Source organism: Lepidochelys olivacea, assembly GCF_965140295.1.
Source record: "Lepidochelys olivacea isolate rLepOli2 genome assembly, chromosome: 1".
Lineage (NCBI taxonomy): Eukaryota > Metazoa > Chordata > Testudines > Cheloniidae > Lepidochelys > Lepidochelys olivacea.
The window spans coordinates 110,143,885-110,161,334 of record NC_140411.1 but is presented as its reverse complement, the minus strand read 5'-3'; the positions used below and the strand labels follow the sequence as shown (position 1 = coordinate 110,161,334).

The window sequence follows — 17,450 nt, the reverse complement described above, 5'->3', positions numbered from 1 at the left end:
CAGACTCTATATGAAGGACTTCATACAATGCATATGAAGGTTTATATATGAGATTAGTACAAATGGATCAATGGATGAGATAGAAGCAGACTCACCAGTTTGCCCAGCAGAGCCAGGTCTACCATAATCACCTCTGATTCCTTCAATACCCTCTTCACCCTATCATATGGTTAAAAATGGACAGTATTTAATTAGAATGAACTTTTACTCAGTCTTTAAAACAGCATTGCTATTGAGACACTATAAAATGCCAAAATACTTACACTTCTGAGTTTCTTTAGCACTTTATAATTGATTCCTTTGGCTGATGTAGCCAGACCACATCAATAATAATGATAGGCTGCATTTGTGAGCACTATTTCCTTTAAAATTGGGAACATGAATTGTGTGATATAATTCAATTTATTTTGGCAAAATCCTGCAGTCCTCACTCAGACAAACTCCCACTGAAGTCTAATGGGGAGTTTACTTAAGAAGGGACCATAGGATTTTGCCCTATACAACCAAGTGTAGTGGATGATTTTTCTTGTTATGCCCTTTGTGAGTGGAGTTCTCCCGAGCGTGACTTATTTTGTTGACAAAGTATGCACGGAAATTGCTGGTAAATGAGAGTTAGGGCTAGTCGACACGAGAATCGCTACAGCAGCGCAGCTCTACGGACGCAGCTGTGCTGCTGCAGTAGCGCTAGTGTGGACGCTCTATGCCGACGGGAGAGACTTCTCCCGTCGGCATAATTACTTCACCTTCCCGAGCGGTGGTAGCTGTGTCCACGGGAGAGCATCTCCTGACAACATAGCACTGTCTATACCAGCACTTAATATCAAAGTAAGCGCTAGTGTGTATAAGCCCTTAATGTTGATCAGCCTACTTCTGTGGGAGAGATTGATTTGATTCTCTGACCTGGCCTCTTGCTCATGAAATTGGAGAGCAAGGTGGGGTTTTTTGGTGCTGGCACAATCAGCCCCATTAGGAAGGGCAAGCCTGAGGTAAGACCAACTTTTCCTAGCAGATTCAGTAGCAGAACTGAGAAGCCCCAAGGAGGATTTGGGTACCACATCAGCAAAAAGATGATGGCTGGACTTTGGTGTCATGTGGAGAACAGGAGAAGGAGAAAATCATATTGGCATTCTCAGGACTCTGTCCAGAGGACAGTGGAGGCAGAGTGTGTTTTACAGAGATGACATCTCATACATTCAATTTTTATTGATTTCTGATATCTTTGTATTTCAATATTCCAACACAATTTTAATGGTGTATAAAACCCAGATTAGACAAGCTTAATGATGGCCTTTTAGTTGAAAAAAAGAATCCCAATGGACATTAACTTACCCTGATTCCAGTGGTACCAGGGAAACCTCGTATGCCAGGAGGTCCAATTGTACCAGGATACCCCTGAACACCTGTCACTCCTTTAATACCAGTGTCTCCTTTCTCACCTTCAATGTGACTAGTTGATCCAGGCAAACCTGGAACTCCTGGTTTGCCAGGTAAGCCTGGCATTCCTTTAGTACCTGTAAGAAAACCAGTATGAAATGTAAGGGGAGGTTCACATGACAGGTAATTCCATCCATGTAAAAACTTTCAGGTCAGCAGTATGTCTTTAGACAAAAAGATAGAGAGCCAGACAGTGCCAGGACTATACAAAGAGGCAGCACATTTTAAGGCCATAGGTACATTAGATGTTTCTTATCAGATTAGCCTAAAAAAAGGAAAATGTCAAAATCCCTTTGAAGACAAAAAGAAAAGGAGTACTTGTGGCACCTTAGAGACTAACCAATTTATTTGAGCATAAGCTTTTGTGAGCTACAGCTCACTTCATCGGATCCATAAAGTGGAAAGTACAGTGAGGAGATTTTATATATACACACAGACCATGAAAAAATGTACATTGTAAGGAGAGTGATCACTTAAGATGAGCTATTACCAGCAGGAGAGTGGGGTGGGGGGAGAGAAAACCTTTTGAAGTGATAATCAAGGTGGGCCATTTCCAGCACATTTCCAGGAGTTAACAAGAACGTCTGAGAAACAGTGGGGGGGAGGGGGGAGAGGAGTAAATAAGGGGAAATAATTTCACTTAGTATAATGACTCAACCACTCCCAGTCTCTATTCAAGCCTAAGTTAATTGTATCCAATTTGCAAATTAATTCCAATTCAGCAGTCTCTCGTTGGAGTCTGTTTTCGAAGTTTTTTTGTTGAAGGACAGTCACTTTGAGATCAGAAATCGAGTGACCAGAGAGATTGAAGTGTTCTCCGACTGGTTTATGAATGTTATAATTCTTGACACCTGATTTGTGTCCATTAATTCTTTTACGTAGAGACTGTCCAGTTTGACCAATGTTCATGGCAGAGGGGCATTGCTGGCACATGATGGCATATATCACATTGGTGGATGTGCAGGTGAACGAGCCTCTGATAGTGTGGCTGATGTGATTAGGCCCTATGATGGTGTCCCCTGAATAGATATGTGGGCACAGTTGGCAACGGGCTTTGTTGCAAGGATAGGTTCCTGGGTTAGTGGTTCTGTTGTGTGGTGGCTTGTGAGTATTTGCTTCAGGTTGGGGGGCTGTCTGTAGGCAAGGTCTGGCCTGTCTCCCAAGATTTGTGAGAGTGATGGGTCTTCCTTCAGGATAGGTTGTAGATCCTTGATAATGCGTTGGAGAGATTTTAGTTGGGGGCTGAAGGTGACGGCTAGTGGCGTTCTGTTATTTCCCTTGTTTATTCCTCCCTCCCCCCACTGTTCCTCAGACGTTCTTGTTAACTCCTGGAAATGTGCTGGAAATGGCCCACCTTGATTATCACTTCAAAAGGTTTTCTCTTCCCCCACCTCACTCTCCTGCTGGTAATAGCTCATCTTAAGTGATCACTCTCCTTACAATGTATATTTTTTCATGGTCTGTGTGTATATATAAAATCCCCTCACTGTACTTTCCACTTTATGCATCCGATGAAGTGAGCTGTAGCTCACGAAAGCTTATGCTCAAATAAATTGGTTAGTCTCTAAGGTGCCACAAGCACTCCTTTTCTTTTTGCGAATACAGACTAACACAGCTGCTACTCTGAAACCTTTGAAGACAGACGGTAAAATAATGATGACAGTGGAAAAGACAGCACAGAACAGAATTAAAGATTCCGGTCTTGCTCTAACTCCATTTAAGTCAGTGGGTCTGATTCTTGGCTCTCTCAGGGCTTGTCTATCTGGCAAGTTAATGTGTAGCACACCAGGGGATGAATCCATAGCATGCTAGCTCACTGCTCACTACCTCTCTGGATAGACAAGCCCTTAGACCAATAGTGCCATTGAAGCAGTAGAGTTACAGTGAGAATCAAGCCCTCCGTTTTCCTTGCCAGCTCAGCTCTGTTGTGCTGTAATACCACAGGAGGTATTACAGATTAAGGATATGGAGAGGAAAACTGAAAAGCTTCTAAACATCAGGACAATACTTAGTACCTGCTAAGTAATCATGAATATTAAATGATTGTTTTGTTGTTCTTACCTTTAAAGCCTAAACCTCCTTTTAGGCCAGGCTCTCCTATATCTCCTTTCTCACCTTTAACCTCAGACAGCATGCTTGATATGATCTTTGGTGGTTTTCCTGCTGGACCCTGGTCCCCACGGTCACCTAAAAATAATAAAGCCTAGTCAACTCTACTGTACTGAAAAATACAGAGAAATAAATTGAGACAAAAATCTCGATAGTCAGAGCCAGCATGCTAAGAAAACTGTTTATAATATTAAATAAAAATACCCTAGACTAATGCAGCATGAAGGCAGCATACTCAAACACTAGAAGATATGAAAAATAAAACTTGAAGTGGAATGTACAAGCTTAACTCTGCCCTCTTGTGCATATTCATTCTGTTGCAGTCTGATTACGTGAGCATAAACTATTTCTCACGTAACATGGGAGAAACCTGGGAGCCCAAAGTCAGTCTAAGTAAGAATGGCCTATTTTTCACAGTTGTTGAGCACTCACAAACCACACTGAAGTTAATGGGAGCTAGCAGTGCTGACCACATTTGAATATCAGGCCATTTTTACTTAGGTGCTTAACTTTAGGCAACAAGGTTTGAAAAATTGGCCTTAGATAATATGCGATCATGAACTTAAAGACCCCTGTTATGCACAAGCAGGAAAGGACAGAGCTATTTTATTCATTCAACTTTTACTTTCACATTTCCTGACTTTTGAGTACTTTTTTGTGTAGTCTTCACACTAAAACTACATCAAAGCATTGGTGTTTGTTAAAAGAAAGAAAAAGGTCCTCATTTCTATAACTAAATAGACACAAACTGAACAAGGCCAACTAGTGTCTGCCAGCATCATTAGTTAGGTATGCTCTTTGACTGACTGATACTTATTCAGTCTAAAGCAACTTTCATCACGGCTTTGGCAGCATCCCAACTACTTGTCCACCTACACTGTGGGGCTTAGGGGTTGGGTTCTCCCCTCCCTCATTTAAACCAAATTTAGGGCCTCAAACCACAGAAATCAGGATTGATTAGATATTGCATTACATCTGCACTGTCCCTAGATTTTTCAAGCACTTTTGCTCACTCTCTATATGCGAGATCCTTGTCAGCCTCCTGTTCATGGTCTGAGCCTGGTTCACAGGGAAATGTCACTTGCAACGTGTCATATGGAGTGAGTCACATAGTTCATGACTGGAGGGAGGGATAACTCAAGAGACACCATTTACTGTTGGTTACTCAGAGAGAAGCGCTGTATGTTAGTTGTACTCTTTGATCTAGAATGTGTTATTCTGAGAGCAATTTTTTTCCTTTGGCCATTTAGGCCAATATACAGTAAAAGCTTTTTTATCTGGCATGTTGGGGAAATGGGGGGTGCTGGTAAATGAAAAATTTCAGTTAACTAAAAGGGAAGGAGTTTGCGGGGAGCAGGGGGGTTTCGGGATGCGGGATCCAGGAGGTGCTCACCTCGGGCAGCTCCCTGAAAGCGGTGACCTGTTGCTGATGCTCCTAGGCGGAGGCACGGCAGGCAGCTCTGCGCACTTCCCCCTCCCCGCCCTGCCCTGAGCGCTGGCTCTGCAGCTCCTATTGGCCAGGAACTGTGGTCAATAGGACCTGCAGGGACGGTGCCTGTGGGCGCAGGAAGCGTGGACAGCTTTTACTGTAGTCTGGGATTAATCTAGGGTGCAAAGTGCATCTGTCACAAATAACAGATTCTTTATTCAGGTGACTATTTGGAGTTAATTAAGAAGATGAAATTGGTGATACACACCCAGAAACTTTATGAGCTTTCATTAATACAGACAAACATAATTGAAATCATATGAAAAATCAATATAAATAGAATAAGTAAAGTAAAGTGGTTTCCTGCATTGTTCATACTTATAATGTATACTTATAACCTTATAGAGACCATTAGAAACAAAGACTGAAGAAAAAGTAAGTGGAGATCACTCCAAAAGGAATGCTTCCTCCTAGGTTGTACTATGCTGTTGTTCCCATGTGCCAAAAACAGGTTGGTTAACAACATCTTTTGTACCCCTTTTCCTGTTTCATTCACATATGTGCAGGACCATATCGGATCAAGCCAAGTCTCAGCCCCCTATTCATATCTGGTATTCTGGGAGACCAATTTTAAGGTTCTGGTTGTCCATAATAACATCTCCAACAGTTAGCCCAACCATTTGCATTAGTTCCTCTCCCAATAATTTTAATATGTTAATATGGTTAACTCTTTTTGCAAGAAATCCCGAAGATGCTACCATCTGTTCATTTGTAGTTTACCTGTATATCACCAAATTCATTGCTAAACTATCACAAGATACGTATTGCTAAATTTTATAACCTTAGATCAAGCTCATGCCATTCCATAACCTGTGGTCCAGCACATAATATGCATGCTATTTTATGCCCACTGCCAACTTCTAGTAGGCCTCACTCTAAGCCCTTAACACATAATGCTGAAGACCTATGACCAAACCAATTTTAATACATATATTTTGATTATTCTACTTGCTGTTACAATAACTTGCAATAACTGCAATAACTTCCATTATTATTTCTATAAGCATGTTTATCAGATAGATTCTATTTTACCCAAAATTATAGACCTTCCAAGATCAGGGATCAACAGGCAACACTAAGAAAAATTAGAACTTCACCAATTTAACACAATTTATCTTAAAAACAGCTTGACACTCCCTCTTCCCACTCCTGATATTGCAGGCCATCAATTCATAATGGGTTTATGTAACAAACAACAGCACACGACATGGAGGGTACTTATAGCAGACATGCACTGGGATGTATTGCTCCTCAGGAAGTACTAATATTTGGTATAACAACATATTAAGCCACTGCCTGTCAGAATTAGATAAACAAGAAGCCAGGAGATTTTCTTTATATATATTTCAGAGTGAATTAATACAGTTCAGTTTGAAGATCTGAAAAAAAACAGTGTTTATACTTTATAATAACCATGAGGACACCTAGCTAACTACAATAGTAGGAATGGAACTATGTTAACTGCCATTCATTCAAGATATAAGAAGTCCTGGACTAAATTTAAGTGCAGGAAGGCCGGGCCTTTTCAGGACCTCCTTTGTAGTAATGATAGAATTCCTGAGTTAAATTCACTATGTCAAAAATGTATTGTTTTTGCATTTATATCCTGGCAGAATTCTCTCACACACGTAAGAAACAAACATTCAGTAACATTAGAAAATGCAGATGTAAATACCTTTATGGCCTGGTTCCCCCTGTAGACCTTTAAAACCCAGATTGCCAAAAGAGCCGACTTCACCTTTGATTCCTTTGAGTCCTGGTTTTCCTTTCTGGCCTAACATACCTTTGAAACCTCCAATACCAGGTAAACCTTTAGCACCTTTAAAGAAAAGGGGAAGAGAAATTTTAAGCCAAACCAAAACCAACTTAATCTATTTTCCATAATGAGTAGCTGTAAACTAAACACATACTCCCATTCCTTATCTCTACTAATAAAACCCCTACCCTCCCAATAACCCTGCCTCACAGCTTTAATGTTTTTTCCCTTGGCCTTCACATCCATATTCTTGCTAAATTTTGTTGTTTCCTTCTCTATAAAACCTTTAGAAATCTGTTCTTTTTCTCCATTCCTACCACTAAAACCCTCTCCAAGCCTTGGTTATCTCTTCCCTTAACAAATGTAACCCGCTCACAGCTAGTCGCCCTTTATCTTACCTTCCTTTGGTGTACCCAAAACAACACCGCTAAAGTCATTTTCCTCTCCCGCTATTCTGAGCACACTGTTCTCCTTCCAGAATTCCTCCACTGGCTTCCCCTCTCCTCCTGCATCAAATTCAACCTACTCATCCTCACCTTCAAAGCTTTGCACAACTCCACCCGTGTTGTCTAAGCCAACACCCATTGAAGTTGATAGATACTTCCATTGCCTTCGCTATGCATTGGGTCAGACCCTTACTCTCTGCTCTCATTTCTGCCTTACTCCCACTGATTTTACACACTTGTCTATTTCTTTTCTTTCAAATTCTCCTTTTTTTTTTTTCTTTCTTCTTTTCCCCTTCTCCTACCCTGGGGACACCCTCTATGCTTAGAGCAGCCCGCTGGTCTCTGTATATCCACTACCCTCCCAATCTTTTTTTCAAATCCCTTCTTAAAACCCATGTCTTTTGTGAAGCTTTCCTATGCCAATCTCTTCAGTAGCGAAGTATCTTTGTGCCTGTTTTCACTAGAGCTGTTGTCCCATGTTCAAATTTAGGCCTAAAAGCCTTGCCCCCTTAAATATGTGTAAACTTAGATTCCAAAGCCTAAAAAAGTAACATTCAGAGAGTTGTCAGAGGTTTAAGAAGCCAAGAACTTGAATAAGATGAATTTAAATGTGACAGCTATCTCATCAGCTAGTGTAAATGGTATGAGGAACTAGCTCTGAATCTGTACAGCAAGGAGAACACCTCAGCTAGGGATCCAGCTGAAGGATGGCAGGATGGCTGAAGCTCAGCTTCAGAAGGAACAGTACGGTGTAGCTATGAAGCACATTACAATAAGCTATTTTAAATCATGGTAGAACCCAGAGACATTGTGGTTAGACAACTGGTACCAGATAAAGTATCTCAAAAGCAAGATCTTTGCTCTAAAAGGAAAGTGGGCCTGAATATTCTTTGTATTCATTGACACTGTGGTTACAGGAAAAAAATATCCCTTGACTATTCAGTTAAGTTAAAGGATTTTGGGCCAAGTTGTGTCTTTAAGGCACTGGCAGTCATTAGAAATGTAGTACTGCAGTGCCCATAGAAGCATTGTACTGCAGTGCCCACAGAGGGAGCTCCATGAGGGGATGTGCCTCCCTCCCCCAGGTCCCTGGTGTGCAAGTGGTGTTCATCTGCTTTACTGTCTATGTGGAGGATGTGGCCTGATTCCCACTGTCTTTCCGGCCAGCACAGAGGCCTTGCCTCCTTTCTTTCTCCTTTGGGATATTTGCACTCCTGGCAGCAGTTCTGGTGTTGCTCTGAAGGATGGGATTGCTATTGTGCCTGGCTCTTGTGTAGGATGCTGTAAGGTAAGTAGGGAGGCTTCGTATAGCCTACTCTGACCTTCATACCCATACTAACATCAGGCACAATCTGTCTGTTCAGGTTAGTGATCCTGTTGAATGGAAGTTGATTTGAAGTCCGAAGTAATGCCAGAAAGAGAGTCCTATGCTGAGTTTGACCTCCCCAATGCACACTGTGACAAAACTTGTGTTTTGCTTCACCCTACTCCACAAGGGATGGAATTCCGTTTTGACTAGCTTTTTCTAATAAAAAATACCTATTGTTGGTATACAATGAACTCTTGATTGGCTAGCGAGAGCTCCAACTTTTCTATGTGAAAGGAAGTGCCCTGGTAAACCTGAACATTGTTTCAATGGGACCGCTTCTGTGGATGGCATTGCTTGCTAGGTGCATACCTGCCAACACGTGAAAGCTTTGAAATAGGGATTGTGGGGAGAAAAAATAGAGAGAACCCTTTTAATTTCATTGAAATAAACTGGACTGGGGGTGAAGGAAAGGATTTTGGAAAGAATGAATCGTAAATAGTACCTATTTTTCAAAAGGAAAAAAAAAACAAAACAGGTATTGTCCTCACACCGAGCTTCATCTCACAGGCTCTCTCTACCCTCAAGCTTTAACTGCCAAGTGCTGGCTGAGAAGAATAGTTACGGTGTTTCTGAAATATATTGAACCAAATTCTCTGTGGGCATAACTCTATTGACTAAAGCAGAATTACACTTGTAGAGAAATTGTTTAACAGAGACACGCTCTAAGCTATTGTATCTTTCTTAATGTATCTATCATTTTAAGATTTTACCTTTTAACCCTGGAAAACCAGGCATTCCGTCTATTCCCGGGAGACCAGGCACCCCAGGTGTTCCTTGTACTCCTTTGTTACCGAGTTCACCTTTGTCACCGGCCAGACCTTTCATGCCCACTGGACCAGGAAAACCTTGGTCACCTTGATCTCCTCTGGCACCAAGTGAACCTGTAACAATCAACGGGAATAGGAAGATTAGATGTAAGTTTTTGGACTTGAATGTCATTTTTACAAGTTGTGAGGAAAGCTGAAAGAATTCTGTTTGCTCAGTGCAGATTGGCAAATTTAGCTATGAACAAAGAGCAACTAATTACAATTAAAACATTTTTCTTAGTAAAAATGAAAGCCTGATATTGCAGAAGATATGGGGCTAGCTCAATGTACAGACGTCTCCAAACACTGCTTCATGGACAGACTTCTAATTCAGCCTGACTCTGTACCCAAGTTTCCCCTTCTTTGCCTTCTCTTTGGTCTTCTAAGGATTAAACACTATTTCCATTGTGCATTTCCCATTCCAGCAGCTGTGCTTTCTCTAGCAACCTCTGTTACTAGAAAGACAGGCAGCACTGAAGAATGGCAAAAAGAAGACAGCAGCCTTGTCTGGAGGGATACTAATATGGCTCCCATTGCTCTGGTAGCAGGGTACCTCACAAACATTAGTGGAGTTAACCTCATAACCCATCTGTGGGAAAGGGAAGTATTATTTGTCCCCATTTTTCTGGTGGGGAATTAAAACACAGAGAGATTACATGACTTGTAAAGGTCACACACACACACAGAGTCTTTGTCAGAGCCAATAAATGAACCCTGACCATCTAAGTGCTAGTCTAGTGACTTAACCACAAGACCATCCTTCCTCAGTGATAGAGCGTAACTCTCATAGGCATACAGTTATAGGTTAACATGAGAAAAAGCAAGTCTGTTCAAGATAGAGAAGCTTACAGGAAAAATTCCTCACCAACAAATCCTGGTGAGCCAGTTCTGCCGGGAGGTCCTTGCTGTCCTGGAAGCCCTGGGAATCCATGCAATCCTGGTCGTCCTGGCAGGCCAGGCAAACCAAGAGGACCTGGGGGTCCTTGCTGTCCTTTGGATCCTGGCAAACCTGGAGTACCACCAGCTCCTAAAATATCATACTAAAGTAATTAATTCTAGGGTTCCGATATCTTCTAAAGTATAGGTTTATTAGACAACATTTGTATTAATCAACGTGCATATACCTTGCATAGTACAGTTCTCACATTTCAGAGCTAATTATTTTCCATCAGAAAAGATGACTTTGGAAAAATCAAATTAAAAAATAGATTATTAATATTTTAGTAATTTACACTGAAAATTGACTAGCTACTTCAACTTCGGAACAGTGCTGCACTGGCAGGGATATGGACTTCATGATCTAATAGGTCTTTTCCATTTCTGTGATTTTGCCATTGCCTGTATTCCTGTACCTGAAATAACTGACTGAAGCACAAAAATAACATTCAGTATAATTTCTAAAGTAACATTTATGTATTTTCAGAAGTGGACAAAGTCAGTCTGACAATGGCTCCTTGGTTCATGCTGTTGTTCAAGGACACTGCAGCCATCTGGGAAGGTCATGGTCATTGTTACGAGATTTGTACCATACACAGACACAGTAGGCCTGTTTCCAGTGCCTGGTGCATTGTGTGGCCATTTACACCTCTGCAAGATGAGAGCAAAGTGGGTGTAAAATCCCCACCAGGACAGAAAGGTAGCATTTTACACCCACTCGGCAGCAGAGTAAAGGACTGCAGATTACAAGGCAATAGTGAATCAGTCCCAGTGGATCTGCTTTTCTCTTACTTACTCTGGTAACATATCCATGTAACTCAATAGACTTAAATGGAGTTACTCTTGCTTTACATTGGTATTACTGAGAGGAAATTCAGGCCCCAAAGTGAGAGTTTTATTTGTGAGATAAATAAGAGAGATTTCCTCTCTGAAGCATTAACAATTTAAATCAGTGGTGGGCAACCTGCAAGGCACAGCTTGCCCACCACTGATTTAAATAGTTAAAAGCCATCAGGAGACCACTGACATCCGCCGCTGTGTCCGTTTAACTCTCTAGCCCAGGGTGCCTTTTACATGGCTTTGCTTGTGAAAAGCAGCCTCTCCAGGCTTGGCTCACACACAGCCATTAGCATGTAAAGTCACTCCTAGCAAAGTTACATGAATGCTTTCCCAGACACTCATGAACTACATACAGGGTGAAACCTGCAAATTCTTAGTCCCAGCCTTGCACCCTGAGAAATATGCATCTGATACTGTCCAGCACACTACTAAACAATGCAAACTCATTAATAGTCCATAATTTCATCAAAGGAAACGATTATGCACCAACCTCGGTTAATCCAAGTAGAGATTCCCCAAACACTTCAACCAAAACACACTAGTTTAGATAAAACGATAAAACACGTTTATTAACTAGAGAAAGATTCATAGATTCATAGAGAAAGATAGATTTTAAGTGATTATAAGTGATATAGCATAAAGCTGTGAATTAATTACAAAGGAAATAAAAGATAAACACGCAATCTAATTCCTAAACTTTATCAAGCAAAGTAAGATTTGAAGCAAACAGCTTTCTCACTCCACCAGATGCTGCGGGCAATTCAAGGTTCTTAGTTAACAGGTTGGATTTCCTTTCAGACTGGGACCACTATGCTTAGTTCAGAATCCCTCAGGTATTCATTGATGTTATGAGCAGAGATGGAAGGTGAAGAGGAGAGGTAATTTGAGTGTTGTGAGTTCTCTTTTCTTATGCCTTTCCCCACTCTTTGAAGATTACTCCCAGCTGGGATTCAGGAGACAGTCAGTCTGTTTGCACTGGACCTCCAGTTGTTTTCCATTGCTAATATGTAAAGTTCTTGATCTCAACCTCCTTCCTGCCAAAGGATGACCGCTTATCTAGGTGATAGAGGTGATAGTCTCTGATGTTTATTTGATTATGCTGATACCCCAGTGCGTCTTTGACTCTGAAAAACTAGTTTGAGCCTGCTTTTCTAACTTTGTAATATGTTACAGTAACATCATTTCTATACAGTAGAGTCTCATAACTTTACATACAAAGTTGCCACACATGTTTTACCAGGATAATAATGTTCAGTAGATTATGAGTTTCCAAATGATACCTCACAAGGCATACTTTGTACAAAATATTTCATAACCATATAAAAGTGGTGAATATGGGGTACTGGGTGTCACATGGGGTACAGGATATAACAATCACAAACAAGGGGTGAGGGAAAGGGACTGTGGGAAGAAAGAGGGTTTGTAGCAGTGAAAAGTAATGAAATACACTGATTATTAAATACACATTTAATTAGTTTTCTCTTTATTCTGGGCAATCCTTATGCATGCTAAGTAACATTTACTCATGTAAGTGATTCCATTTGGTCTTATGGGAAGGTATTTGAAAACTTCAGTGGAATTATTCCTAATTTATACTTTTGTAACAGAGTAGAATTTAGCTCCATACCTTAAAAATGGCTAAACATTTTAAAATTTCATACAGAAGAGTAAAAAAAGGAAATCACTCACACATGAATGTTTGTATGTTACATTTTATGCTTGAAACAATTATGTCAGTATTGCAAAATGGATGGAGAATAGAAAGGCTGACACTGCATGTCCTTTACAGTAATTACTTTCTGTTAATACTGAAAATGTCACTTTTATATAAATAATTATACACAAAGTCTAAAGTCACTGAACTTTTCTCTTTTCCATCCCTTCTTTAACTTGAATTTTGGCCTTCTTTACAGGAAACCTACTTATGAGTTTTGTTGACTATTTTCTTTTTCTCAAATGAGTCTAGTGCTTATGAAAGGTGCCAGATTACTCTCTTCATCCATTTCTCCTACAAGCAAATTTTTGCCTTGACTGGAGACTTTCCCGCAAATGGAATATCCTCTCCAACGCTGATCTGCCAACTCACCTCTCCTCATTTAAATCCCTCCTGAAAACGGACCCCTTCCACAATGCCAGGCAAGAGTGTTTGATTTTGTATCTTATCTGCCTTATTTTTCATACATATTTAAAAAGCAAAAAAAAGGGACATAGGACCTCCTGAATCATGGAGTCCAGTTTGCTACTGCAGGCAACCCCCTTATACAATACTATACATAACATTAAGAAGGTGCTTCTTAAAACTAGTGCATTACTCCTATTGGGCACTGTACCAGAACCACACTCTGTTGATTAGAAACCATCTTATTTCCAGTCTAAATTTATTCATGACCAGTTTATACCCTTTTGTTCTTGTGCCAACATTAAACATGTAGTTTAAATAGCTCTTCATCCTCCCTGGTGTTTACCCTGCTGAGGCAAGTATAGATAGCAATCATATCCACATCAGCCTTCATTTTGCTAGGCTAAACAAGCCAGGCTCCTTTAGTCTCCTCTCATAAAATAGGCTTTCCATTTCTCCGATCATCAAAACAAAAACCCCTTCACTGAACCACTGTGCTGTGTACCTACCTAAATAGAGTGATCACAGAATTATGTTGCCCTTGTCCTCCTTCCCTATAATCACCCCTCATTCCCTTCACATCTAAAGGGGGGACTTTCAAACAAACAAAGGGTAGCTAAGTGCCCAAATGCTATTGAAAGTCACTGGGAGTTGGGTGCCTAACTCCCATTTGTGCCTTTGAAAAGCTCATCACAAAATTTAAGGTGTTAGCTCTTTAAATAGCCTCAAAGATATTTAATATCCTAACTTCCAATGAAATCAATGGAAGCTAAGATGCTAACTGCCTCTGAGGAGCAGGGCCCATGTCTTTTTTTTGTCTTCAATAAAAAGCTCAGCATAATTTTTGTTCTCTATGAAATAAAAAACAACACACAAAAAATTGACAGCAGTGAAAGCTGGATTCATAAACAAACAAATACAATTAATAAATAAAATATTTATCTACTGAGTGAGTAGCAGCAATACATATCTAACTGCCAAACTAGCATGCTTAAACTTGATCAGAAGTGGCCACACACTCAGGGATGAGTGGGCAGCACTAATTCCATATTCTGTTCTGTGCTTTCTGCTGAGTTTACCAGCAAGGGTTTCCGCTGTGATGTGGAGACCTGGGAGCTGAGACTGTCAACTCTTTCCCCACATAGGACTCTGAAAAGCCATGAAAGAGTAAAGACTTGTGTTCACTACTAAACTAAGACAGATTTGAACTGCTGACATAGAAATAAAAGCCTCAATATCTCATTATCAAGGTTTATGTACTGTGGGTTAAAATTAACTCAAATTTGGCATCAGCAACCCCTAATTATGTGGCACGCTGGGTGCCGCAGACTGGAAATTCTGTCAGAGCTTCAGGTAAATTCAAACCCCAGATTGTGACAAACTGTACCCCGTGTTCACCACTTTTACAAGATGATGATACATTTTGTACAAACTATGACTTTTAAGGTATCATTTGAAAACTCATAATCGGCTGAACATTATTGTTCTGGTAAAATATGTGTATCAACATAGTATGTAAAGTTAAGATTCTGTTGTATAACATTCCTGTAACATGCTCCAAGTTCTTCAGCGACAAAAGACACATTGATGCCCAGGCCAGGTATCAGCATAATCAAATGGACCATCATGAACTATCACCTGCCTAAACAGCCATTCTTTGGCAGGAAAAAGGGTGGGAGTGAGAACTTTATATATTGGCAAAGACAGAGCTGGGGGTTTCCATGTAAACAGACTGGCTGTCGCCTGAAACACAGCTGAGATAATCCTCCAGAGAGGAGGAGGGTATAAGAATGAGAAACAGAGGTCACCAAATCACCTCTTTCTCCCCTCATCTCCACTCACATCAGCAACATTTGGTTTGAGAGACAAAGGAAACGTCAATGAACTTGGGAAGGGTCCAGTCCTGGCTGAAAGATTCAGCCTGACTACTGTAAGCTTATGGTGGGAAACCCTTTTTGCTTTTAAGTTCACTTAGCTTGTAAAGTTAGGTATTAGTTTGCATATTATCTTTTTATTTTCTTTGTAACCCAATTCTGACTTTTATGACTCATTACTTGTAATCACTTAAAATCTACTTTTCTGTAGTTAATGAACTTGTTTTATCTAGACCAATGTGTTTAGATTGAAGTGTTATCTCCACTTGAAATAACAGGGTCTGTCATTTTCCATTGATAAAATGATGGACTTTCTATTAGCTTCTATTGTCCAGAAGGACAGTACAAGATGCACATTTCTGGGGAAAGCCTGGGACTGGGAATTTGCTGGTATTGCCCTGTATGTAATTCATGAGTGACTGGCAAGAGCATTCATGTAATTCAGCTGGGAGTGATTTTGCATGCTAGAGGCTGTGTGTGAGCATGACCAGGGGTGGCTGTTCTCACAGCAAAGCAGTGTAAAAGGCACCCCAGACTGGAGAATTGAGGGGACACAACAGTCCAGATTGTATCCTGGGGAATGCCATACAGAGGTTTTTATTGAATTAAACAGGAAAAGTGAATGATGGAATCAGTGCTGTATCCCTTCTGTTATTTATTATGGGCCAGACTTTATCACCCTTACTCCTGTTGAGTGGTACCATGCTTTGAAAGTCAGCCCATTCACATCAGTGGGACAACTTGTGAAATATTGTACCCTCTCTACTTCATTAAGACTGGCAGAATCTGGCCTTTTGATATCACATTTTAGTTGATTTTACTGTGTCCTGAGTTTCCAGTGTGCTGCATTGTAGAAGCTGCTGGGGGAAGCTAGAGGCTTTGGCAGCTATGGAGGGGACACTTGTGTCTTTTGGTACCTAGGGAAGGTAAGGGAGCTAGTTTAGGATTGTGGGATAAACGAATTAGTTGGATGTACTGCTAACCTGATCAGCAGCTCTTCTGCATACAAACAGAGCCCTTCCAATTAAAGCTTTGCTGAAATCTGAAATCTGCCTTTCCTTTTGCTGAAACATTACTTTATTTAAAATAACATTTACCTCTAATTCCTGGTACTCCATGATCTCCTTGTAGGCCTTTCAATCCTGGGAATCCAGATGGTCCAAAATCCCCTGGGGTGCCCGGTGCTGCTCCTAAAACTTCACCTGCAATTCCTTTTGGACCTGCAGGCCCTGGGGCACCTGGTTTTCCTGCACTGCCTGGATTCCCCTGTAGCCCTGGTAGACCTGGTGGGCCTCCATCTCCCCGGGATCCAGTAAAACCTAAAGGCAAAATGACGATCACCACGTGGCTAACCATGACCAAAACATTGTATTAGATATTAAAAGTGTCAGATGCACCATAATAATGTAAAATATTGTGTCAAATAATTTTAATTTGTTTAATCCCACAGACTTTTTGCTGAATGCTAATGCAGGAAAGTGTGTATTATTGAAATATAAAGCAGTTGTAGGGCATATAAACTGTCAAATATGTGGGTACATATTTGTGGGTACATTTATAAAGCACCTCATTGACCTAGGGGCTAGATTCACAAAGGAACTTGGGCACCTATCTGCCTCTTTAGTTAACTAAATCCAGCATTTAGGCATCACTGACATTCACAAAACCACTGCTCAGCTGCTGCCTGTGTATGTGCCTAAATCCTCACAGGGCTTAAGTTTCCACTCATGGGCAGGCAAATAGTCACCTGTACCCTGATGCTGCCCCACATCTAAACGGACTTCTTACAGCTTTGCTCATGCCTAAGTCCTAGCCAGATTCTCAAGTGAGGCATTCCCTGCCTAGCTTGCCTGCAGGGTCTGATCCAGGATGCATGCTTAGAGCATGCCTAAGTCCACCCAAAATAGAGCTAGGGTGATCAGGTGTGAAATTTTTGGGCTTGCTTACAAACAGATCACCCAGAATGTCCAACAGCCCAGTGGTTAGGGCCTTATCTGGGAGGTGGAAGGACCCACATTTGATCCCTATTATTCCTGATTGGAGCATGGACTTGAGCCTGGGTCTCACACATCCCCGTGGAGTGCTGTGACCAATGGGCTATAGAGTTAATTTTTTAGTTTTTCTTTTTTGGAAAAGGTTCAGAAAAGGGCAACTAAAACGATTAGGGGTTTGGAACGGGTCCCATATGAGGAGAGATTAAAGAGGCTAGGACTTTTCATCTTGGAAAAGAGGAGACTAAGGGGGGGATATGATAGAGGTATATAAAATCATG

At 40.9% G+C, this 17,450-nt stretch overlaps 1 protein-coding gene across 2 annotated transcripts in view; it reads right to left on the bottom strand.

Annotated features, from left to right (window-relative positions):
• COL4A2 (collagen type IV alpha 2 chain) overlaps nt 1–17,450 on the bottom strand; it is a 246,015-nt gene that overhangs the window by 30,609 nt on the left and 197,956 nt on the right. For both annotated transcript variants that reach the window (XM_084610484.1, XM_084610485.1), the window contains exons 29-35: nt 16,276–16,497; nt 10,275–10,436; nt 9,314–9,484; nt 6,708–6,851; nt 3,496–3,621; nt 1,330–1,511; nt 96–159 (exon numbers count right to left, since the gene is read on the bottom strand). In XM_084610484.1, the coding sequence (XP_084466610.1) occupies nt 96–159; nt 1,330–1,511; nt 3,496–3,621; nt 6,708–6,851; nt 9,314–9,484; nt 10,275–10,436; nt 16,276–16,497 (1,071 nt within the window). The remainder of the gene's footprint in view (nt 1–95; nt 160–1,329; nt 1,512–3,495; nt 3,622–6,707; nt 6,852–9,313; nt 9,485–10,274; nt 10,437–16,275; nt 16,498–17,450) is intronic.